This window comes from Pongo pygmaeus, chromosome 14 (genome assembly GCF_028885625.2).
Source record: "Pongo pygmaeus isolate AG05252 chromosome 14, NHGRI_mPonPyg2-v2.0_pri, whole genome shotgun sequence".
NCBI lineage: Eukaryota > Metazoa > Chordata > Mammalia > Primates > Hominidae > Pongo > Pongo pygmaeus.
This window is the reverse complement of record NC_072387.2, coordinates 29,580,736-29,607,048: the sequence shown is the minus strand read 5'-3', so window position 1 is coordinate 29,607,048 and position 26,313 is coordinate 29,580,736. Positions and strand designations below refer to the sequence as shown.

General features: G+C 42.3%; 1 protein-coding gene across 3 annotated transcripts in view; it reads left to right on the top strand.

The window, feature by feature from the left end:
• Positions 1-26,313, top strand: part of SACS (sacsin molecular chaperone) — a 104,005-nt gene that overhangs the window by 53,909 nt on the left and 23,783 nt on the right. For 2 of the 3 annotated variants that reach the window (XM_054446832.2, XM_063650707.1), the window contains exons 3-9: positions 4,887-5,037; positions 8,957-9,044; positions 10,465-10,550; positions 13,696-13,807; positions 20,493-20,639; positions 22,978-24,466; positions 25,111-25,202. In XM_054446832.2, coding sequence (XP_054302807.2) covers positions 4,887-5,037; positions 8,957-9,044; positions 10,465-10,550; positions 13,696-13,807; positions 20,493-20,639; positions 22,978-24,466; positions 25,111-25,202 — 2,165 coding nt within the window. Of the gene's footprint in view, positions 1-4,538; positions 4,805-4,886; positions 5,038-8,956; positions 9,045-10,464; positions 10,551-13,695; positions 13,808-20,492; positions 20,640-22,977; positions 24,467-25,110; positions 25,203-26,313 lie in introns of those variants that run through there. The other variant, XM_054446833.2, reaches the window with a different exon arrangement.

Below are 26,313 nucleotides of genomic sequence, written 5' to 3'. Positions count from 1 at the left end.
ACACACACACACGAGGGAATCCCAGGGCCACTGTGGGGTGAGACCTTCCTCAAGAGCAGGAAGGATGTTGAGGAAATAGTGTGGCCCAAATGGGAAGAACCAACGATGTCATGTGACAGGTAGATCAGGCTGAGCTCTGGAATGTGCTTGGGGATAAAAACAATGAGGGAAGAAAAGAAAAAAAGAGATTTCATTCCAGGCATAAGACCAAGCAGGAGGGCAGTGTCTGCCCTGCCTGGGGCATAAAGCCTCTACTAAAAATACAGTGGTAGCCCAAGGAAGCCCTGTTCCTAGAAGACAATATCTGGGCAGTTGGCAGCAACTAATGACTTAGATAGGTTTCCTTGACTTTAGGACTCTCACTTTTACGTTGGAATTACATTTATTATGTTTGTGTATCATCCTATTCTTCAATCTCCTTACAAGCAGAGGTGCTGCTGTTATTCCCATTATCTTCAATTTCCCAGCACCCCGCAGAGGGTCTGCCCCACAAGCAGTGTGCACAGTTAACGTTTACTGAACACCACAGAGTTGGGGACAGGGTGGAGAAAAGAGTAGGGCACATAGGAGAGGGAGGTGAGGTTGAGGTGAAGAGATTTGAGGCGCTCAAGACTCCCTTTGCCTACTCCCTGTATTTTCCAGCACTGGCCTTGAGTGTTCAGATGCCAGTGCAGAAGGAGAGGGAGAGGAAGAGTAAGAGGCCCAGAGTGAGGGGAGCGTGAGGAGCCCACCCTCGTGTAATTCCTGCCTGGCTGCTGTGCCATGAGGTGAGCGGTCCCCGAACACAGGAACCAGGCTTCTTTGTCGGGACACCAGTGCCTGGCACTGAGTAGGTGCTTCACATTTTATGACGTGAATGAACAGGAGAGGAACTGAGCACCTCCAAGGTCAGTGCCTTCTGCCACCTTACAATAAGCCTGGGAGGAAGGTGGCACCATGTCCAGCTGTACAGGTGAGAAAGAGAGTTTAGAGCTGTGACCTGTCCACGCTTTCCCAGCAGCAGGCGCAAGAGCTGGGGTCACACCCTCGATTCACTACCAGGGAGCCTGGTAGAGGAGGGAGAGGGGCAGAACATCAAGAACAACTTAGAAAAATAAAGGAAAAGCAGAAGGGATATTAACTGACTGGAAGAGTAGCAAGAGTTGGAAGACAGAAAAAAGGAACAAGTGCATCAGAGTGTATTTTGTCATTGTTTACTCTATTCCCTTTTTATATTATTTCCTTTTTTCAGTGTATTCAGTTTTATGATGGAGTGTTTCACAAGTTTATATGATAAGTTTCCTACTATTGTATCTAGAGCTGAGCTTCTATTAAAATACACTAATTATTAGCATGCATTCAGTTTAATCTACATGCTGCTATAGCCAGCTCACTCTCTTTCCATATTTTCTATAAAATGTTGCAAGAGCCAGGCGTGGTGGCTCACCCCTGTAATTCTAGCACTGTGGGAGGCCGAGGTGGGCGGAAACACCTGTGGTCAGGAAACACCTGTGGTCAGGAGTTCAAGACCAGCCTGGCCAACATGGCGAAACCCTGTCTCTACTAAAAATACAAAACTTAGCCAAGCATGGTAGCACTCACCTGTAATCCCAGCTGCTCGGGTGGCTGGGACACGAAAATTGCTTGAACCCAGGATGCAGAGGCCTGGGCGACAGAGCGAGACTCTGTCTCAAAAAAAAAAAAATTTGCAAGAGAGGATGTTTAATCAAAGGTGGTGATCGATGTAAGAGGAACTGAAAAACCTCATGTGGTTTTAATATTCCTTGAAATGGCGGGTGCAGCTCAAGATGTGTCCCTCCACTATCCGGGGGCCTGAGTCACGTTTTTCCTTTCTAATGCTAAGTCCTCTCGCATTACTCACTGACTTATGTAAGCATGACTGTATTTCCAGCCCTCACTGGTTAATTTTCTTTGGCAAAGCTGTCTTTGAATAACCCAGGATTTCTGGCAACCAAACAACAAACTCTCATTAAAATGACCAGTAGACTCAAAAGCATCATGTAAAATCTGTACAATCCTGTTTTCTCCTATTTTGTACAGCACTCTAGGGAATTCATAATGCCCTCTTTGGAAGGAGAAAAGGCAGGAATGCTAACTCAGAAACATGACCTCATTTCCCAAAGCATGTTTAATGTCGCTAAAAATAAAAGCGAAGCAATTGTGTCTACCTGAGCACAAAGAGAAGAAAAGTTTTGTCATTTTTCTGGCACATGGTAATTGAATCTGGCCTGTCCAAAAAATTCCATCTGGACCACTGGGATATCCCACGGAGGATCTACTCTTGGGACTACTCTGTGCCAGGCAGGGATGCTGGAGCCAGAATCCAGGCGCCCTGTGCTGGGTTCACTCCTGGCTCAGAAGGAGACAAGGCCAGGAGGAGTGGGCCAGGCGTTGGATGGGAGTCTCGCAGCGCTAAAGCCTCTTGAAGCATTTGGCACTCCCGCCACAGATGCTGGGGCTGAGGTTGAATCTGAAGGAGGAGTGCGCACTGGGGAAGGAAGGAACACATATGCACAGGCCACACAGGGGAGCTCCGAGAGCGAATGTGATGTGCTGGAGCCTGGCAGGAAATGTGATGGGTAGGAAAGTCAAGTGGAGGGCACTGGATGGAGAGCGTGGACAGGATAAGAAGATTTTATTTTATCCTGCTGATGTATCTATTTGGGAGCAAAGGTGTCTGTTCTGACCACTCTGGTAGTGGACTGAATACATTGTAGAAAGAGAGTAAAATGAACAAACCAACCACCAGGCTCCACGGAAAAACCGAGGTTTTTCATTCCGTGTTTTCATTCAAATGGTTTTGTTCCCAGAGGTGGTCCAGGAAAAGCCTTTGCATTCACATCAGCTACATTGTGAATTTTTTTCAGGTATAACTCACATACCATAAAATTTGCCATTTTAAAGGGTACAATTCACCCGGTTTTAAGGATGTTCAAAAAATTGTGCACATTGCACCACTAATTCCAGAACATTTCCACCATCCCCCAAAGAAACCCCACACCCATTAGCACTGCCTCCTCGCTCCCTCCCCCTACAGCCCCACTAATCTACTTTCTGTCTATGGGTTTGCCAATTCTGGACGTGTCATATAAATGGAATCATACAACATGTGGTCTTCAGTGACTGGCTTCTTCCACTTAGCAGAATGTCTGCAAGGGTCACCCATATTGTAGGATGATTCACTACTCCATCAAATTCTATGATGAGTTTATAGTTTTTCCAACAAGAAAACCAGGCGTGTGCCACCACACCCAGCTAATTTTTGTATTTTTAGTAGAGACAGGGTTTCACCATGTTGGCCAGGCTGGTCTCGAACTCCTGACCTCAAGTAATCCACCCATCTTGGCCTCCCAAAGCGCTGGGATTACAGATGTGAGCCACTGCACCTAGCCAAGAAGTACATATTTGGCCCTTAGGGTTTTCTGGCCTTGTCTTTATACTGAATCACCATATTCTCCTCCAATTGATGGAGCATACTTACTTACCTCTCCCAAGTAGGAAGAGGCATGCATGACTTCTATCATTCCCTTTTTAACTATGGTAAGAGATGGAACAGCTGTAGAACATTCTCTGTATTTACTACTGATGATGAGTTCTGAGTAATAATATTTTTGGGGCGGCAAGGGAGAAGTAGCAATTTATTATCTATTTTTGGGGGCAACTCTAAAATTTAATTCTGTTCTATTCAAGGTATTTAAAATAAGAAGCACACAAGTTTACTTGTTCATGATGTAGCCTTTGAATTGCCTTAATAGATGTCACTTTTTTTTTTTTTGCAACCTGTATCATATATACCTAAGAGAAATAAGCCAAAGGAACAGCCTGAGGTTCCCCCAAGCCTCTAAGCCCCACACACTTTCAAATTACAAGGCAACTTTACTTATCGTGGGGCGATTTCATCAACTCTAAGACTCATGTTCCTGCTTTCAAGGAGCTTGCGGTTGTGATGGGAAGACATTCAGGCTACCAACAATGTAAGATAATATTGCCAAAATAAGTTACAAATATTTTTAACGTGTCATAGGATATATTTATGTGCATTCTGATCTTACTTTGCTGCTGGCTCTCCTTCCTCCAGCAAACTGAGCCACTGATCCTACTTCTGTGCCTCAAAAACCGAGCACAGAACGAAACCGTGGAAGACACTTGTGTTCTGTAACCAGCACGTTCCCTTCTCGGAGGCCACTATAGATCTTACTGGAGATGCTTCCATGGAATGAAAGTCATTAGAGTTCAAGGAGACACAGGCCCTAGAAATGTCTAGTTCTGCATTTCAATGCACTGTTGAGCTCTAAAAGAGACAACGCACCTGTCCTCTAGATGTACGCTCTGGGGATACCCTTATTGGGTTTGCCTTCTGGCAGAGGCGCCTCTGCAGGCGGGGCAGGGCCTGGCAGGCGGAGCCTGGTGGGCGAGTGGGGCGGGGCGGCTCCTTCGCTAACTGTCCGGATTGGGCAAGACGGAACTTGACTGGGCGGGGCCTGGATGGGCGGGGCCTGGCGGGAGGGGCGGGGCGGCTCCCCAGCTAACGGTCCCGGCGGGTGGGCGCGTGCCCGCGGGCGGCGCCTGCAGGGCCCAGCGTGGGCCGGGAGCGCGCCGCCCCCGCCCCCGCCGGCTCCTCGGCCGCCGCGGCTTCCTCTAGCGTTTCCCCCGCCGCGCGGGCTGCTGCGTACGGGACTGCGCCATGCGGATCCCGCCCTCCCGGCCCGCGCGGGGCCTGTGGGCGCGGCAGGGCCGGCCGTGATCGGGCGCCGGCGTCAGGGGCAGGCGCTAGTGGCGCCCGCGGCGCCGCGATGGGGGAGAGGTAACGCGGGCGGAGGCCGCGCGGGTGCTGGGCGGGCGGGTGGCCGCCGCGGCCCGGCTGAGCGTCCCTCTGCTTTCCACAGGTGGGTCCCGGTGACCGTGCTCCCTGGCTGCGTGGGCTGCAGGACCGTCGCGGCGCTGGCGTCCTGGAACGTGCGCGACGTGAAGGAACGTATCTTCGCCGAGACTGGCTTCCCGGTGTCGGAGCAGCGGCTGTGGCGCGGCGGCCGCGAGGTAGGCGGTGGCCGGGGGCGCTGGGCTGGGCTCCGCCACGCGGAGGAACGGCGGGTGTCGAGGGCCCGGGGTGGGCGACGCAGGTTTCCGCGGGCGGCGCGAATGACTCCGGCAGCGCGGCCACCTGTGCCTGTCCTGAGTTGTGGCTTTTCATCACTTGCCGTTTCCATTTGCATCCCCCACCCCGAACCCCATCATTTCGTCTGAATCTTCACTTTCTGGAATTCAGAGATTTTTTTGGTGGACATTGGAGTCAGAAGTTTTTTTTTTAGACATCATCAATGAAGTGACTTAATCATTACTCATTTATTTCTATTTATGTAATAAGTTTAAGTAGAATGTTGGTAAATATCTTCACCTTTGATATATTGGAAGTTTTTTCTCCATTTTTGATACAGAAATTTAGCACTGAAAGAATCTTTAGACATAATATAGAATCTGTTATCTTGGGGAGTACACGTACTAAAACTTCTAAACTTCAAGTGATAGATTGACTTAATAGGTCAGAAAATTTTGGAAAACAAGAATATTTCATATTGTCATGTATTCTTTAAGACTGGTTAAAATTCTATAGCTTTCTTAAAGGGGGAGTTCAGGTGAAGACATTTTACTGACAGTTAACTTACTCTTTTAAAACATTTCTTTTTTTCTAATAAATATCTTCATGTGATAACATCATTTCCAGCATTTAAAAGAGTCACAAAGAGTAGAACAGATAATACAAGGAATACTTGAGCGTATAGGATGACATTTCAAGTGTTGGATTTCCTTACTGCTCGATACAAATATTATTGGTGAAGTAGTTGGTATCTATGATTTTTCCTGCTTCAGTGTAATCCTGACTTTCTGTGTGCTTGAGTCAGTTTTCTAGTCCTTTGCCCTCCTTGACACATTTATTACCTGTTTTCATGCTTCTCGGGGGATTCATCAGTCTTTCTGATCAGTTCCCCAAGGTGTTCGTTGGCATGCGGACATTGACTTGATTGAAGGCTTTATTATTTATTTTTACTTTTTTAAAGAGTTCAGCTTTTTACTGAACATGCTGTAAAACAGGTTGGGTCAAAAAGTCCAAAGCCATGTCATCACCAGAGTCGTCAGATTCTTTGCGTCCACTTCCTTGTGCTCAGCTGGAGCAGCAGCAGTGGAGGGGCATGACTGGCCTGTGGATGAACCTCTAGCCGCTAGAGCAGGTCCTCCAGCCCCTACATTGCAGAAGAGGCTCCTGATGTTGACATTGGCCAGGGCCTCTGCAAACAAGCCAGGCCAAAAAGGTTCAGCATATCCCCCGACTGCTTTTTTTCCTTTTTTTTTTTTTGAGACGGAGTCTCGCTCTGTTGCCAGGCTGGAGTGCAGTGGCGCGATCTTGGCTCACTGCAACCTCCGCTTCCCTGGTTCAAGCGATTCTCCTGCCTCAGCCTCCCGAGTAGCTGGGACTACAGGCGTGTGCCACCACGCCCAGCTAATGTTTGTATTTTTAGTAGAGATAGGAGGCGGCACGGGGCGAGGGGGTGGTGTTCACCATGTTGGCCAGGATGGTCTCCGTCTCTCGACCTCATGATCCGCCTGCCTCGGCCTCTCAAAGTGTTGGGATTCCAGGCGTGAGCCACCGCGCTCGGCCCCCCGACTGCTTTAATGAGGGCATTGATCTTAACCTCCATGATGGACACCTCATCGTAGTGTAGAATGAGGCCCCAGTGAAGTCTACAACCGCTGAGACAGAGGCATTTGAGTGCCGGGCTTGTGCTGCTGGACCGGGTGCTAGTTGCTGGATGAAGTGAGGGCCTCACCCCAGCATAGCCTTAGCTTCTTTGGAAGGAATGGACCTCTTGGTGGCAGTTGGAGAGGCTGATTGAGGACTTTAGGCAGACTTGTGAAGGAGCAGTCTGTCTTTCCTACTCCTTTCTCTATGCCTGCTCACATCTCTTAACCTTCCTCTCCTGGGTCTATACCCACTTCTTTGGTTCCTCCTCTGGTTCTCCTTGATCATCTTGTCCCCTAGATGTGGTCACACTGACAGGCTCCGTTGTGGCTAGCCTTGCCATTTAGAAGTGTTTTTGCAGGTGTCCCGGCAAAGCATGGATATGGGATGGTGAAAGTGGCAGGGTGTGTTGACTGTTTGGGATTGGGGGTGTGGGTAGACAGGAGTCTAAGTAGGACCCTTTTGTCCTGGTATGAGGTAATGAGGTTCTGGACTGTGGCTGTAAAGGTGAAACCAAAGGAAAGGATATACAAGAGACTTTGCAAAAGGCAAAATTGCCACAGTTTGGTACCAAATGGATGTGGACGTCGGGGATGGGTGTAGAATAAGTTGGAAGGTCTTGCCAGGGACGTTGGCAAGCTTTGAGTCACACCAAGAAAATAAAGATGTAATCATCAGAGATAAGCACATACGGAGGGGGAAGTATGGTGACCAGTTGCTTTTATATGTAGTTCAGCTGTTGGTGAGACATAAAGAAGCATCTAGGAAACTAGGAAACGGAGAGGTGGGTGCCTTAGGTCCTACTTCCTGTCCTGCCTGTGTATATGTAACAGACGCCAAATTAATTCATGTGTTGGGGACTGATTTCCTATTTCTAGTGTGAATGGGATAAAGCTAATTCTAACTAATTTTAAAGTCTCTGCTAGATAGTGATATTCAGTAGGCAGCTGCAAATCTGGAACTGAAACTCAGGGGAGAGAGGTCAGGCTGGAGATAGTAACTGATGCTGGGCACATTGCTTCTTCTGTGTTTTGGTAAAATGTGTTGAGAATATGCCTTTTATTGAGCCGCTGTGTTACAGATACTGTTCTATGCATGAGGGATTTGTCTTGGTCTCCTTACTTTCTGTACATCATCTTCATGCTAGTCTCCATCTCTAAAACACAAAGCTGAGTATGCTATTACAGGTCCCAGATTATAAAGCACTTTCATGCACATATTCCCACTAAACCTTAAAGCAAGCCTATAAAAACTAGTTCACTCTTTGCACAGGACCATTCTTCGCAACAAAAATTTAGAAACAACCCAAATTCTGTGACATATTAATGACTATTATACACCAATTAAAAATGAATTAACTAAACTGTACACAAATTTAAAAAAAAAATTTTTTCAAATAGAGACAGTCTCACTGTGTTGCCCAGGCTGGGGCTTTCTTTTAATAATTGTTTAACAATAGAATGATCATCTGTGATCAACTGGAGAACAAGAACAGTGTCAGTACTTACCTCTGTACATCTTCTCCCCAGCCTGTATTCCTGTCCCTCTTCCTTTACCCCTTTGTGCTGATTATTCTCTTGCCTTTTTGGTAGTTTTAATAGTTCTATAAGTGTGTGCATTTGTGTGTATACTTACATATGTATGGATATGTGTTATGTTTGTATATATGTGCATATGTTTGTGTTGTAGCCTGAGTACGTAACCTAAACAATATGCTGTTTACATTCAGTTGTTTTTAAACTTTATAAGAAACATACTGTAGGTAGCAACTTAGAGCCAGCTTATTTTATGCAATCATATTATTATTCTTCTAAACTAATTTAAACACAATTTTTTTTGGTCCTCTTAATATGTGTTGCGGTCTCATAGAGCTCTGTTATGAGCAATACACTTTGGAAATGTTGATCAGAAGAATGATTTTGTTTATGTTAATGATCCCGATTCATCATTTAAAAATTTAAATTATGTTAATGGAGAAATATATGTATTTTTATCTATTTGTAATTAACGAAAAATCTTTTAGTCTCTTAAATTTTTAAATAAAGTTTTTGACTAAATCTCTGTTCCCTGGAATATTCACTTCTCCAGACAACTTCCTTCGTGATAAGAAGATTTAACAAGCATTACTTAAGTGAAAAAATTTGAGATAATGTCTTGAATTTACAGTATTAGAGACTATATTGCTTTTCATACATTTTCTTTTGTTTTTTTTTTTTTCAGTTATCTGACTGGATCAAGATTGGAGATCTGACTTCCAAAAATTGTCATCTTTTTGTAAACCTTCAATCAAAAGGCTTAAAAGGGGGAGGTATAATATTGACTTTACCAGAAGTATATACCATGTTGGGTTGCACAAAGACTGAGTTTTTTTGTTTGTTTGGTTGGTTGGTTTTTGAAACTGAGTCTTGCCCTGTCGCCCAGGCTGGAGTGCAGTGGCACAATCTTGGCTCACCACAACCTCTGCCTCCTGGGTTCAAGCAATTCTGGTGCCTCAGCCTCCGTTCAAGTGATTCTCGTGCCTCAGCCTCCCAAGTAGCTGGGAAAACAGGTGCCTGCCACCACGCCCAGCTAATTTTTGTATTTTTAGTACAGGCGGGGTTTTACCATGTTGGCCAGGCTGGTCTTGAACTCCTGACCTCAAGTGATCCACCATCTTTGCCCTCCCAAAGTGTTGTGATTACAGGCATAAGCCACCGCTCCCGGCCAAGATTGAGTTTTAATAAAGAAGCCGGGAGTAGAATGGTGGTTGCCAGAGGATGGGGGCAGGGAGAAATGGGGTGGCATTGGCCAAAGGTACAAAGTTTGCTATACGAATAAAGAAGATCTGGAGATCTACTATACAGTACAGGGCCCATGAGTAACAATACTGTGTTGTATTCTTAAAAACTTACTAAGTGGGTAGGGTAGATCTGATATTAATTACTCTTACCGTAAAAGTTTAATAAAGCACAACAGAGGAGATGGGAGGAAACTTTTGGAGATGATGGATAAGTTTATGGCACTGACAATGATAGTTTGATGGTTTCATGGTACATACTTATCTCCAAATGCATCAAGTTGCAAAATGAATATCTACAGTGCTTTGTATGTGAGTTGTACTCAATAAAGCTGTTTTAAAGATTATGTTTTAAAAATGAAATGAAATCATATCCCATTGGGATACAGTGAGGGGACATCAGGGCCAGAGGAAGACAAGTGTGGATGGAGCTAGTTGAGTTATAAGAATGAGTGGGGGCCAGGTGTGGTGGCTCACACTTATAATCCCAGCACTTTGGGAGGCCAAGGTGGGCGGATCACGAGGTCAGGAGATCAAGACCATCCTGGCTAACATGGTGAAACCCCATCTCTACTAAAAATACAAACAAATTAGCCGGGCGTGGTGGTGGGCGCCTGTAGTTCCAGCTACTCGGGAGGCTGAGGCAGGAGAATGGCATGAACCCAGGAGGCGGAGCTTGCACTGAGAGGAGATAGCACCACTGCACTCCAGCCTGGGCAACAGAGTGAGACTGTCTCAAAAAAAAAAAAAAACTTGAGATTTAATAAAATTGAATCTGCTTTACTTTCTGCTGAATTGCTTCATCAGGTAGATTTCTGTACCAGGGTGCTGCAGTGAGATATATGCAGCCGTAACTTGTATAGTTATATGATGTCTCAGATTCAAGTCACACATTGGTGACAGTTCATGGGAGTTTTTTTCTAACTCACTTAAAATGTGTTCTGTATTTTAGGTCGATTTGGTCAGACAACTCCACCGCTTGTTGATTTTCTCAAGGACATTTTGAGAAGATATCCAGAAGGAGGACAGATTCTTAAGGTGAGGCACATGTCGTGTTCACATGTTATTTACTTTGATAAAAATGAGATGAAGTAAATTTACTTGAAAGTCCCGTTAGTGTTTAAATTTTTAAAATGTTGTCTAGATTCAAATGGCTGTGTTATACCTCTGTGGCTGCGGTGTACAGCAGTGTATAGCTCCATTTGAGAATGGAGTTGATATAAATATGTGAGGTGTTCTGGGGCAAAGAAACTAAGCTACTGGGTGCTGTAATCAGCAGTGTCGCTCCAGGAATGTTCTCTGTAGATCATTGTTCAGGGCTTTACACGTCAGCCAACCAACCAACCAACCAACCAGCCAGTCAGCCAACCAGCCAGCCAAATACATTCTACGATTAGAGGCTTGAATGCATGTCCATCGGACTCCTGATTTGGGAGGTTTGCTTTTTTGGGAGGGTTTATTTAATAGGATAATTATTTTATTTACTTATTTCCTTTTGTAATATGTTTTTTAGTTTGATTATACTCTTTAAAAAACAGGCTGGGCGCAGTGGCTCATGCCTGTAATCCCAGCACTTTGGGAGGCTGAGGCGGGTGGATCACCTGAAGTCAGGAGTTCAAGACCAGCCTGGCCAACTTGGCGAAACCCCATCTCTATTAAAAGTACAAAAATTAGCCAGGCGTGGTGGTGGCTGCCTGTAATCCTAGCTACTCAGGAGGCTGAGGCAGGAGAATCGCTTGAACCCGGAGGTGGAGATTGCAGTGAGCTGAGATTGCACCACTGCACTCCAGTCTGGACAGCAAGAGCCACACTCTGTCTCAAAAAACAAACAAACAATAAAACAACAAAAAAAGAAAAACCAGTAATCATCAAAGAAAGCAATAATGGGAGATACTGCAAAAATTAGATTTAGTGTTTAATAAGAAACTTCCTTAATTGTCAAAGTAGACCAGTTGTTACGCATTTTCCTTCTCATTAGCTTGTTTAGTGTTTATTACCTTCAGTATCTTGGCCCTGGTTATATTTTCTAGTTTAGATTGTAAACTGTGAGGGAATCAGGACTGGGTCTCTTTAACTTAAGAGAGTCATGCTCAGGTAGGCACTCACCGAGGACTGTTGTGTCTTTAGAGATCGTGGTGAGACTGGGCTGTTGGAGCAGTCCATCTTTCAGCATAGGCACCAGTGGTTCACAGAAAGCAAATTCAAAAACAGTTTTTGTATTGACTTAATAGGAAAGTGAGGATGGAAAGAGTATTGCTATGAGATGGTTTTGGGGTAGAAAGAAGTGAACAGAATACATTTAAAATAAAGGTATAGTGGTAACAGGAGTAGGTTGTCATCTGTTCAGAAGTGAGCGAGTGGGATCCTTGCTGAGAAATGAGAAAGGTCTATGGCAAACAGCTGAGGGCTACACCTTCCACTTTACTTCTTATAGATACATTTGTATTGTAGCCAGTTCAATGTAATCTTTGTTTCTTGGATGTTGTAGTAGAATTAGACTGTTTTAGATTTAATAGGAGTCTTAGAAATCACCAAGACCTACACCACCACCTTCTATGGTATTTGTGTTTGCTGAAATAGGTCTAGAGATCTTAGTGACTTGCCCAAGACCAAATACAAAATGTATTGTTGCTGTTTTTCAGAGTTAGTTTACAAACAATCTCTCAGGATTACAATTTAGGGGAAAAGCTTCCTATCCTATTTTTTATTCAACTTGAGAATGAGTGGAACCTGGGACTTAGATTTTATCTTTAGTTTTCTGCCTCTCTGCTCCCTACACATAAATAATAAATAGATACACATAAATAATAAATAGATAAATAATAAATAGATACCTGAATGAAAACAAGGTCGAACATCTAAAGTGCTATCATTTTGTAAGTTAACATTGTGTTTCACTACCTATTTAATTCTTATTTCCCTCCTTCATATTATTATAATATCCTAATGTAAATAAGATTGTTAAGTTTTAGGGATTCTCTGGGATTGAATGAGGCCTAAAAAATTAAAATCCCATGAGAAATAGTAAGTTATGTAACAAGGAAGAATCAGTAGCTGATAATGAGGCTGCGGGAGGCATGACTTAGCCGTTCATGTTTGGGGTGGAACAGCTGGTGGGTACCACACTCCAGCCCTTTGGGATGCACTGGGTGAACTGAACACAATCTCAAAACAGACTTTTCACTTCTGCTCCCTCAGTCTCCTTGTAGTTATTTTGTTTCATGTGGACATTGTATCACCTCTCTACTCTGATGTAGGCATCACTGTTGACATTGCTGTAGTATCAGTTAAAGCGCTCTTCAATTTTTGCCCATCTGTACCTCCGATTTAGTGATCCCAAGGTTCTGGGGAAGTAAAAAAGCTCTTTTGATGATCATGGGGTTGGATCTAGGAGCTGATTCTTGATTCAGATTCTGGAGCTCCCTTCAAACTGACCAGAGCCCAGCGTGATTTTGGTAGGTGCAGAAGTAATTGGGGTTGTTAGGATTGGAAACTTTGTTGAGGCAAATCTTGCAGCTTGCCCTTTCCTTTCTACATTATGGGGAGCTGGTCACCCTTCCACTCACCCACCATTCACCAAACAAATGGTAGTGCTTTCTTCTTGATGAAAGGAATGAGTCAGTCCTGACCATCTGGAAGCTTTCAGTTTAGTGCAGGACAAAGACATTTTTATATCTCAGGCTCTCAAGAAAGCAGCCAATTGAAGGGTACATATAGATTGCTACTATTTGGTTTTATAGTTTTTCTATGGAAAGGTAAGTTTAGTAAGCAAAGGATAAAAAAGGTCTATTTTTGGCAATCACTCAAGCTTAAGTTACCTGCCACACAGGACAATATGTGCAGCTTTTGGAAATAGAATGATTTCCTTTGAACAACAGCTTTGGGTAGATTGTAAATATGAGACAGTTATAAGTAGGGCCCAGGATTAATTTGTTAAGTAATAGCAAACTAAAAGACAAAATTTAAGTGCAAATAATTGGAGAAGGACTTATCAGCCATACTGTCACATGTATGTAACAATTACTTTCCGTAGTAGCCTCACCAGATCTTAAAGGTAATGTTGCAAATAGTGGGTTTCCTTTATTTAAGTGTATTAACTTTTTAAATATTGTAGATAAATACAAAGATGGGCAGTAGATTACTTTGTTATTAATTACTATTTTTTGGTATATTTTTTGGTTAGGAATTAATTCAGAATGCAGAAGATGCTGGGGCGACAGAAGTTAAATTTTTATATGATGAAACTCAATATGGAACAGAGACTCTTTGGTCAAAAGATATGGCGCCATATCAGGGTAAGAATCAATAATTAGGAACAAATTTTATTGTATGCACTACATACAATAATGCTTTGTTTAATGAACAGTCTAATTATCATTTGTACTTTTTGGCATGTTTATGTCCACTTCTTCAGATGTTTTTCTCTGCTTTTGGTGAGAAGGTGTCTCCGCCAGTTGGTATTTTTAGAGAACAAAGAATAAAATCTGAAAACTCAAAACAAAATGACAAGCAATGTAATGACCAAAGCATCTTATTCTATTCAAACAACGTGTATTTTATATTATCAGGAGGATAAAGGGACACCATTTATGTATAGTAACACTTTCCTGCATTTGGAAAGATGTTGTGAAAGGTCATGCTTTTGTGTATTTTCTGCTTTAGGAGTACCCTCGACATTGTTTGGAAGTTGGGTGGGAAGAAAGATTGAAGGAGAGGAGAGAACAAGGAAAATGAAAGGAAACATGAAAGAAAGCCATAAACTAATAAATTATTGATCCAATAAGAGAACCCTAACCAATAGACTCCTAATATCTCACTTCTACTCTGGGGAGCTTTGTGTCAAAAAGAATGTTCATAAATTGTAGTATACCTCTGGCTGGGCATGGTGGCTCATGCCTGTAATCCTAGCACTTGGGAGGCCGAGGTGGGCGGATCACCTGAGGTCGGAGTTCGAGACCAGCCTGGCCAATGTGGCAAAACCCCGTCTCTACTACAAATATAAAAATTAGCTGGGCGTGGTGGCGGACGCCTGTAATCCCAGCTACTCAGGAGGCTGAGGCCAGAGAATCGCTTGAACTCGGGAGGCGGAGGTTGTAGTGAGCCGAGATCACATCGCTTCAATTTAGTACACCTCTGAAGTCATTGTGAATGACTGTATGTGACAGAAAGTTACTGAGAAAAAGTGGGATCAGTTCAGACTTACTGAGACAGATTTTTAAAGAGATTTAAGTCGTGTTTTTAAAAAGATGTTTTACGATTTAGGAGGCCAGTTAACATTGTTAGTTAAATATCTAGCATTTGTTATGTCTCATATAGTCATTCTTAGCTCACATTTGTCACTTGAAAGTTGTACTTTCTATACTCTACAAAAAGAGGTGCGTGGGACATAACATCAGGAGGTGTGCGTTCTAGTCCTGACTGCTGCTACCTTAGTGACTTGGGCCAGTCATCACAGGGGTCAGATCATTTTTATAATAAGAGGATTAGCCTGCAAGGTATCTTGTCTCTAAGAGCCTGTGACTTAATGTAACATTGGATTCAAGAGACTTCAGATTAAGTCCTAATCCTACACAGTACTACCCCATTGTACAGCCCCCCATGCACTGTTACACTCGGTGGCAGCTGTGACCCTCATACTGACTGACTGCTTGCCTTCAAGTGGTATGAGAAAATCTTTCTCCCACGTATTTTGAGGATTATATGAGATAATATATGTGATAATGTTTTATACCTGGTATCATACTGATGATGGTATGTGCTGTGGAACTGCTAAGGTAAGAGTGTAAGGAGAGCCTATGATTTTTTTGCTTCTAGCCTTGACTTCACCTTGTTTTAAAAAACATTTGAAACTAGATTATTTTGCGAGTTTATGCATAAGTATATTTAGAGATAGGCTCTTTAAAAGTGGCCAATTTAAAATAAATGTGGGCTGGGTGTGGTGGCCCACACCTGTAATCCCAGCACTTTGGGAGGCCAAGGTGGGTAGATCACCTGAGGTCAGGAATTCGAGACCAGCCTGGCCAACATGGTGAAACCTGTCTCTACTAAAAATACAAAAATTAGCCAGGCGTGGTGGCGGGCACCTGTAATCACAGCTACTTGGGAGGCTGAGGCAGGAGAATCGCTTGAACCCGGGAGGCAGAGGTTGCAGTGAGCCGAGACCCCGCTATTGCAGTCCAGCCTGGGCAACAAGAGCGAAACTCTGTCTCAAAAATAAATACATAAGTAAGTAAAAAATAAATGTAGGCCAGGTGCCATGGCTCATGCCTGTAATCCCAGCACTTTGTGGGGCTGAGGTGGATGGATCACCTGAGGTCAGGAATTTGAGACCAGCCTGGCCAACATGGTGAAACCCCATCTCTAATAAAAATACAAAAATTCACTGCGCGTGGTGGTGAGCACCTGTAATCACAGCTACTTGGAAGGCTGAGGCAGGAGAACCCTTGAACCCGGGAGGCGGAGGTTGCAGTGAGCTGAGACTGTGCCATTGCAGTCCAGTCTGGGCAACAAGGGCAAAACTCTGTCTCAAAAATAAATACATAAATAAATAAAAAATAAAATAAATGTGGGCTGGGCACGGTGGCCCATGCTAATCCCAGCACTTTGAGAGGCCGAGGCAGGTGGATCACCTGAGGTCAGGAGTTTGAAACCAGCCTGGTCAACATGGTGAAACCCTGTTTCTACTAAAAATACAAAAATTAGCCGTGCGTGGTGATGCATATCTGTAATCCCAGCTACTCAGGAGGCTGAGGCAGGAGAATCACTTGAACCTGGGAGGCGGAGATTGCAGTGAGCCAAGATCTCGCCACTGCACTCCAGCCTGGGTGACAGAGCGAGACTCCATCTCAAAAAAAAAAAAAAAAAAAAAGGATGTATTATATAAAAGCAGGTGGCAGTGATCTCTGATCTCTTTGTTTAACAAACATTTATTGACAGCCCTCCAGGCTCTTGTGTATTTCTGAATATCTTTCTCTTGCATTCAGATGTGAGCAGTCATCTTGTATCATGGCTTTTCCCCTTTACTGGCACTTTGTTTCACAGCCAAAAGCTCTTAAGGTCAACTTATTTTTGTTCATTTTTATATAATGAGATAATAAAAGGCTCAGATTGTCAAATCACATGCACAAGAATGAGAGCTCTCACCCAGTATAACACACTTTACTAAGGATTTCAAGGATACAGCTGATTACAAGACACGGGGGAAGGAAGCATGGAGAGTCCCTCTGTGCTGCACTAGGACACACCTTGGCCTGGATCTCACGGAGCTGGTTTCTGAGTGATGCACACAGACCAGCACTTAACAAAGGGAGCTATTTCAGTCATAAAACATGTACATGATTTTCTCTGATAATCAGCATAACTTGTGACATTTTCAGGGGCATTATGCCTCTTAAATATATAAATTCCAAGCTTATTTCCAATAAGCAACCTCTGTAAAGTATCCAGTAGCTAAGGACTCTTCCTAGTAAAAACTGTGTATGTGCTTGCACAGAGGTCTGTCATCAGCATGTTAACAAGGAGATTTGGCTGGGTCATCTCTTTCTTTCTTGGATATTCCCCGGGGAAAGGGGGAAATAGACTGCAGGCCTGCTCCCAGCCCTTTCCTTCCCAGACAACCTTTTTATTTTTCTCTCAGGATGTTTATTCCTTTTTTTTTTTTCCTTCTTTTTCAAAACGGAGTTTTGTTCATGTTGCCAAGTGGCATGATCTTGGCTCTCTGCAGCCTCTGCCTCCTGGGTTCAAGGGATTCTCCTGCCTTAGCCTCCTGAATAGCTCGGATTATAGGCTTCTGCCACCATGCCCAGCCAATTTTTGTATTTTTAGTAGAGATGGGGTTTCACCATGTTGCCCAGGCTGGTCTCGAATTCCTGACCTCAGGTGATCTACCCACCTCGGCCTCCCAAAGTGCTTGGATTGCAGGCGTGAGCCACCATGCCCAGCCAGGATGTTTGTTCCTTTCTTATCTTACTTTTAGAACCAAGAACACATCGTTTTGATCAGAGTAGATACAGGCTATTTTAAAATTGATCTTGGTAATAGAGGCAGAGAGTGAACCAATGAGACTGAGTTGATTACAGCAAAGGCAGAATACTGCTTCTCTCCTAATTCCAGGATGAATATGATCAGAATTATATCTTGATTAAAAACATTAAATGATAACTAGATTCTTCCTGCCCCCGACTTCTCTTTTTCTTTACTGAGGAGGGCTGTCTGTGTGCACTGCCTGGTTCTGCCACTGAGCAGCCAGGGTGTAAGGAAAGCTCCAGGTCCCAGAGCCTGGGACAGTTGCACTCCTAGGGGTAATTTTCACCATGTTTCCTCTTCCCAGGAGGTGCACTGATGTTGTAGGGTGAGAGACAGCAGTTCTGACAGTCAAAAAACCTTGGAGAGTGGGGGCTCACGCCTGTAATCCCAGCACTTTGGGAGGCTGAGGCAGATGGATCACCTGAGGTCAGCAGTTCAAGACCAGCCTGACCAATATGCTGAAACCCCACCTGTACTAAAAATACAAAAATTAGCCGGGTGTGGTGGTGTGCGACTCTGGTCCCAGCTACTTGGGAGACCGAGACAGGAGAATTGCTTGAACCCGGGAGGCGGAGGTTGCAATGAGCTGAGATAGCATCACTGCCCTCCAGCCTGGGCAACAAGAGTGAAACATTGTCTCAAAAAAAAAAAAAAAGTACCTTGGAGAGTGGGGATCTGAGGGGAATTTTTTTTCATGCAACACACTGACTTATTTGCATTTTTTAAGACAAGGGCTATGATTTTGGAATTTAACAAATGCTTCCTATAAGCAGGCAGTAAGGGGTCAGCGGTCAGCTGTCCAGTTTTCCAGTTGACAGTGGGAAGGAAGGTGGGTGTTCCTTCAGGCAAGGCGGACTGTGTTCCTGGTAATGTCATGTACATGTATCCCCTGCTGAAATTTTTAATTTCCTTCCACGGACCTTGTAGTTATTCGAGTTCTTTCTAGATTCTGGCAAGAGGTTCATTCTCGAGGCTGGTGTTCAGTGTTGTGACTTTTTGTGGTCCTTTTTTTTTTTTTTGTCTTTGTAGATACTTTTAATGGACATTTGGAACCAGACACTGCTTGTTAGAAGCCATTTTAAGTTAGCTGTTGGGTAGGAACAAGATATTTAATTACTATTCCTGTAATATTTAATACGTAAAATTATATATTATATTGCATAAAGACTGACAGTATCATATACTTATACTATTATAATAACAGTAATGATAGATGATGTTTTTAGGGGTCTGCTCTGCTGAGTTCTATGCTGAGCCCCGTATTTGTGCTGTCTTATTGGGTCCCCAGCACTTTTGTGGTGGACAGCGTTCTTATCCTTATTGTGCAGATGAGGAAATGGAGCCTTGATGGCTTTAGTTTCTGGAGGTGCTGTGGCTGTAACTGGAGAGCTGGGCCTGACATCCTGACTGCAGAGTCCGCACTCCACTGTGTGATTGTCCTTTCCAGAAAGCCTTTGCAGCCTCGACTGTTTGCACATTCCAACTTTAACTATTTTAAAAATAGTAGTCATGCCATTTTTGTAAAACAGACTGGGTCACATCCCCATGTCTGTCCTTGAATTGATGGGAGCATGAGGAGAGGCTTCTGAGGGTGCTGGGAGTGCCCTATATACCTCATGTGGATGGAGATGACACAGGTTCATCTGCTTTGTAGGAATTCATCAAGCTGTAGCCTCAAGATCATCATACTTTATTGTATATATATTATACTTCAGTACCTTTTTGAACAAAAAATATTAATCATCTTTAAAGTATGATGAGTGAATATAGTTGAATATATTCAAAGAATGTTAGAGATTCTGAAGGTAGGTCTCACAAAATGGAGTTCCAAAAATATTTTGTGCAGAAATATTTTATAAATATTACTTTTTGAAGGAACTACTTTGGAGATAGGTGATATTATTTTACATAGGTGGTATAATTGCAGTATTATTTAAACATTTGTCACATTAATGGTTTTTAAAATCATACAAGTAATGCCTTGTATAGAACAATCTAGAGGCTGATGAAAAAACAAAACTTCAAACACAAGGTGATTATTAATCTTACTAAAGGATTATTTTTCACCTTATGAAATAAGATTTATTTTTTAAAATAAATTGTGTATATTTAAGGCATACAACATGTTATAAGATATATGTGTGTGTATAGTAAAATGGTTATATGTTGAAACAAATTGACGTATCATCTCACATAGTTTCTTTACATAGCAAGTCTCCGTAATATATTTCTTTTTTTTCTTTTTCTTTTTTTTTTTGAGACGGAGTCTTGCTCTGTTGCCCAGGCTGGAGTTCAGTGGCGCGATCTTGGCTCACTGAAGCCTCTGCCTCTCAGGTTCAAGCAATTCTCCTGTCTCAGCCTCCCAAGTAGCTGGGATTATAGGTGCGTGCCACCATGCCCAGCTAATTTTTTGTATTTTTTAGCAGAGATGGGTTTTGCCATGTTGGGCAGGCTGGTCTCAAACTCCTGACCTCAGGTGATCTACACGCCTTGGCCTCCCAAAGTGCTAGGATGCTGGGATTGCAAGCATGAGCCACTGCGCCCAGCCCATGTTTTCATATGTTTTATGAGATATATGAAATATTTTATATTTATTTGGTAAATATTTTCCATTTACCAAAAAAAGATTTAAATATACTATTTAGAACAAATTTCACATAGAGTAGTAACAGATTAATTTTCTTGTTTGCCTTATATTTTTGGGTATCTGAGTAACCTTTAATTTTTCCTTTTTGGATTTTTGGCCGACAGTACTATATTTCTTCTGCTGCTAATTTTTACTTCAGTGTGTGTCTTTATTTTTGTTGTAAACAGAATTATAGTGTGGAATTCAGTCACTCTGTTCACTCCTATTTTCCCTTTAAATAAGAGATTTTGTATAGAGGATCTCTTGAGATAGAGCAGATCAACCCTGGTACCTTTTTTGAATACCTGCCTGTGCATTTTCACACCTAGGGCCAGCTCTCTATGTGTACAACAATGCGGTTTTCACCCCAGAGGACTGGCATGGCATTCAAGAAATAGCAAGAAGCAGGAAAAAGGATGATCCTCTGAAGGTCGGAAGATTTGGAATTGGGTTTAATTCTGTCTATCATATAACAGGTAGAGTATTAGGCTTTTCAGTCTTGGTATTAGAAAATATTATATCTTACATTCTGCAATGTATTTGGTTAACTTCAGAGGTGATACTGTTTAAAAGCCATCTTACCCAAATTCTTCTGTCAGTAGCAGGAGGTGTGGCAATGAAATATCAGTGCATGTTGAATTTTCTGAAATTACCACAGTAACAATACCAAAGTTTTACTTCATCATGTGATGCCAAAAGTTAACATCATCGTGATCCAGTGGAGTCAGTGTAATATATTAAGCCATTTGATGTGAAATTGGAAATATAGCTTTTGAACACAAAATTTTTACTCTGAAAAATTTCAAAACTGCCAACTCTTCAAAAGTCAAACAAACAGTATCACAGATCTTCTTGTACATGTTCTAAGTATCAGAAGGTTAAACAGGAAGGTATAATATCTAATGGTATTGAATAACTGAGAAAGTGAAAATCTTTGAGGTGGTTCTGGTATCTCTTGTTTTCCTCTCTCATTCTACTCTTTTTAGACTTATAAGCATTCTAAAGATTACTTTGAAATCATATTTTTAATCTAGAAAGAATATGAGGTTTCTGGTTCCTAGTTACAATAGGAAGTACTTAACTCTTAGTGTAGACATCTCTAAGAGTATATGGCTCTTGTAGGATCAAAGCTCTTAGTACTTATTATAGTTTTGTGATAAAAAATTTTGTAATGGAATTGGTCCTTTTAGTTTCAAACTGTGTCTTGCAGGAGAAGGAAAGATTGCACAGGCAGGGCTATCACTGTAGCCAAGATGACTGTATACTTTATTATTCATACTGGGACACGTGTGAGAGTGAAAGAGGGTGGTGCTATTCTCAGACAACTGGCCTGAATTGGGACTGCCCTGGGCAAGTGGGAAGTAGGGTCATCCCTACTGTAGCCAAATTTTAGTAAGCCTGTTGCATTTACATTCATACGTATATATTCTATTAAATAATATTGACTAAATTACAAATCATATAATAAAAATTAAATTATATATTAAAATATGACTATTATCTATGAATATTAATACTCATGTGTCCACCTCTTTGCAAGTTATCCCTCAAGTCTGTGCCATGTAGTGGTTTGTAAATGTTGTGGGACACAGATGTGAGTAGCAAAAGCTTGGGGGCTTAAGCAGGAATGAACTGTGGCGTGAGAGCCCAGCTAATTGCCCAGCACCTGCATCTCAGTGTGGGTTTTGATTGCTCATTGAGAGTAAGCACATTTGTGTGGAACATTAACTGGAGGACTCTTCTTTAAACCAAGGATTTGAGAAGGTCATCGGTCATAGGTCATGCTTTTATCTTGTCAGGAGCCACCTGGCCTGATTTCATTCATGGGGGTGCGACTCTCTGCCTTGGGAGCAGGGGTGAGCATTCCCTAGACGCCACTGTCCATGGATTTAGCCACATGGTTGGTGGACATAACATTTGCTAACTTCAAATACCCACAAGCTTAGGAGTTGGTGATTGTGACACCTGAAGCTGTGCTTGACGACCATAGATATTAAAGATTGACTTCACTGGAGTTGCATCTTGCAGGAAACCGAGGTGCTAAGTAAGCATGTGAGGCAAACACATCATACATCACATCACCCTTGAGAGATCCTCACCAAAGCACACTGGGGAGGAATTTTTCTCATCACAGTGGGTCTCACACATCTGGTTTATCTGCCGGTTTTTGAATACTACTCTGTCTTTGGTTGAGGAACAGGTGAAGCAGTTGGTATCAATTTAGAGGCCATGTTATACAAAAGATGGGTATCTTTCAATACTGTAATTAGGCTCCACGTGGTGAGATGCTCCCAGCATGAGAAGTGCTTCCGCTCCAGAGGCAGAGAGGTTAAGACCCCTTGAGGGTCTTAGCCCTCATGAGCTTCAGGGCAGGCGCTCACTGAGCAACACAGTGGGCAGAGTCACCTGCATTGTACTGCTCTCTCTCTCTCTTACAGAGTCTATGCTGAATTTGTAAAGTTGAGCATAGGATGCAGTCCTGTTCTGTTGAATTGGGCTCGCATGGTGGTGGGGGTTAAGTGTATATATCCAAATACTCTGCCCATCTTTTGTGTAGTGAGTTTTTGAAGATGTCTCCTAGGTTTTCACAGTAATCATGCAAAGTCTGTATGCCTGGCATTTGTTATCGGATTGAATCAAAAGAGAAATCATTTTTCATGTTACATTTCTGAAGGTAAAATAAGTTTGTGTTTAGATAAATCTGTTTTAGTCATTTAGTGGCTCATGGTTTTTCATGTAAGTATTTATTATAATTGTAATCATAATTGTCCCTAAAATTTCAGAGTTGATCATGACTTAAATTTTTCTTTACAGATGTTCCTTGTATCTTTAGTGGTGACCAGATCGGGATGCTAGATCCTCATCAAACACTTTTTGGCCCACATGAATCAGGCCAATGTTGGAATCTCAAAGATGACAGCAAAGAAATTAGTGAACTTTCAGACCAATTTGCACCATTTGTTGGCATTTTTGGAAGCACCAAGGAAACGTTTATAAACGGCAATTTTCCAGGAACATTTTTCCGTTTCCCTCTTCGCCTACAACCTTCACAACTTAGTAGTAACCTCTACAATAAGCAGAAGGTTCTTGAGTTGTTTGAGTCTTTTAGGGCAGATGCAGACACAGTGTTGCTCTTTCTGAAAAGTGTGCAGGATGTTTCCTTATATGTCCGAGAGGGTGACGGAACAGAGAAACTGGTGTTTAGAGTGACTTCGATTGAGAGTAAGGCACTGAAACATGAGCGGCCGAATTCTGTAAAGATTCTGGGAACTGCTATAAGTAACTATTGTAAAAAGACTCCAAGCAGTGACATCACCTGTGTAACATATCACGTAAATATTGTTTTAGAAGAGGAGAGTACTAAAGATGCACAGAAAACATCTTGGTTGGTGTGTAACAGTGTGGGTGGGCGAGGGATCAGTGGTAAGCTTGACTCTTTAGCTGATGAACTGAAATTTGTCCCAATCATTGGAATAGCCATGCCTTTATCAAGCAGAGATGATGAAGCAAAAGGAGCAATGTCTGATTTCTCAGGAAAAGCATTTTGTTTCCTTCCTTTACCACCTGGTGAGGAAAGCAGCACAGGCCTCCCAGTTCACATCAGTGGGTTCTTTGGCCTCACTGATAACCGCAGGAGCATAAAATGGAGAGAGCTGGACCAGTGGAGAGACCCGGCAGCCTTATGGAATGAGTTTCTTGTCATGAATGTTGTCCCCAAAGCTTATGCTACTCTGATCTTAGATTCAATAAAACGTCTGGAGACGGAAAAGAGCTCTGATTTTCCTTTGTCAGTTGATGTTATTTATAAGCTTTGGCCAGAGGCGAGCAAAGTCAAGGTGCACTGGCAACCGGTGTTAGAGCCTCTATTCAGCGAGCTGTTGCAGCATGCAGTGATTTATTCAATTAGCCATGAGTGGGTCAGGTTGGAGCAGGTATACTTCTCAGAACTTGATGAAAATTTAGAATACACAAAAACTGTGCTCAACTACCTCCAGAGCTCAGGGAAGCAGATTGCCAAGGTACCAGGGAATGTGGATGCTGCTGTTCAGCTCACAGCTGCCTCTGGCACAACACCTGTGAGGAAGGTGACGCCGGCGTGGGTGCGGCAGGTGCTGCGGAAGTGTGCACACCTGGGCTGTGCTGAAGAAAAGCTTCACCTTCTAGAATTTGTGCTTTCTGACCAAGCCTACAGTGAGCTGCTTGGGCTGGAGCTGCTCCCTTTACAAAATGGCAATTTTGTCCCCTTCTCCTCATCTGTATCAGACCAAGATGTCATTTATATTACCTCAGCAGAATATCCAAGGTAGGGATTCCCCTTCTAACATTCCTGTTCACTCTTAGGGTCCCCCTGCTCCTGCTCACTGTGAGAGTCCTTTGTTGTGAAATTCAATGGTTTTGTATGTCGATTTTATAGTTAGGAAGACTTTTGCAGAAATACATTGTTAAAATACCAAAGGATACATTTTATATTCTAAAGTGAAAAAGTATTCAAATGTTTATCAGTTAAAAAGTTTATCTAAGCAGTTGTTTTTCTTGGAAATTTCAATAGCAGAACAGTGAAAACAATGTTTATAAAGTGCAAATAATACAAGGCCAGATTAGTCACTAATGAATTATTTTGATGACATTTAAATTAATGAAAAATAGTATATTAAGTAATTCTTTATAAACGAGAGTGTGTACTGACATTTCAGGAAATAAAATTAATTTTACTGTAAGATGTTGAGAATATTTCTGAATTTGAGTAAGGTACATGATGCCCTCACGTTTTAAAGCAAAGTTTAGATAATATTTGATCAAAAATATTGTAATTTGATTTGATGTGTGCATTATAATTTATGTAAAATAAAATAGTCGTCTTAACTGACTTCAAAATATGTGATTGATTTTTTAAAATCTTGGAATTGTTGGAGGATTATGATGATTGCTGTTCCTTTCCCTTTTCAGGTCCCTTTTCCCAAGTCTTGAAGGAAGATTTATTTTGGATAACTTGAAACCTCACCTTGTGGCTGCTTTAAAGGAAGCTGCCCAAACCCGAGGTATTATAGTTTAGTATTCTTTTAAATAAACTTCTTTATAAAAATATAAGTTTTTAAAAAGTTTTCTGTTATTCATTTTAGACCTATAAATCAACAATTTCTTATGGCTCAAGCTAATAAACTTTTTGTGTTTTAAGATGTTTCAGTTGCCAGAATGGCATCTAAGAGATGCTGTCTAATAAGAATCCAAAGGTGATAAGTGTAAAAATCTCTCCTGTCATGGTGTGATGGTGTAGTCAACATCTTATATCTGCATGGTGCTTTACAGTTTTTCCAGTGCTTTCCCATTTCTTTTTTCATTTGAGCTCCCATCATAACTTGTAGCTCGTTTGGTAATGACAGTCTTCCCCTTGCCCTGTCCTTGCTCTGTTTCTGACACCACTGCCCCTCCATGGTTTTACGTAGTTATGATGCTGGGTTTGCATTAGGCTTGATCAGCTTCTGGGAAGTGTGGACAAATCCAGTTAACTCTGTAACAGGGGCAGGAAAAGGGTCTTGTGGGGGTCTTAAAGTGATGGGTGTCTGAGAGGTGTCCTTTGAGGAAAAGACAGTAATTTTGGGAAAACAGTCAACATGGTTCTAATTTTAATACTATCTTTCAACTTCTGCAAGCATCCTTTTCCTTGTGAAACTGTTACCTGAGCTTTTTCTAAGTGAGATGTTGTCCTGAAAAGTTCTGGGTTTGTCCTGCTGTTCACATTGTCAAGCATACTTTGTGATGTGTCTTTTATGGAATGTACTTTTTTCTTGTCCAAGATGATGGCTTAGGGAAAGTTGCTAATCGTCGTACACCTTTATTCATTAAAATATAAGTGAAATGAGTTGGAATGGGGGAGGCAAGTTAGGTTGGAGTTAAAGTGAGAATAAAAATGAGTAGGCAAATATTGTTTCCCATCAGGGATTTGTATCTGTGAGTTGGTAGCTGTGAGATTGACTTTTCAAACATCTGAGTTACTCATTTAATTCTAATTGTCATCTTCAAAACAGCCTTTTTGAAAGTCTAAGCCTGGATTCCTATAACCCTGCCAATCTTTGCTCTAACGTTTTGGAACTCCTTTTTTTTTTAATGCTGTGTTACATTTTTGTTAAAATTTTGTGTTGAAATATAAGA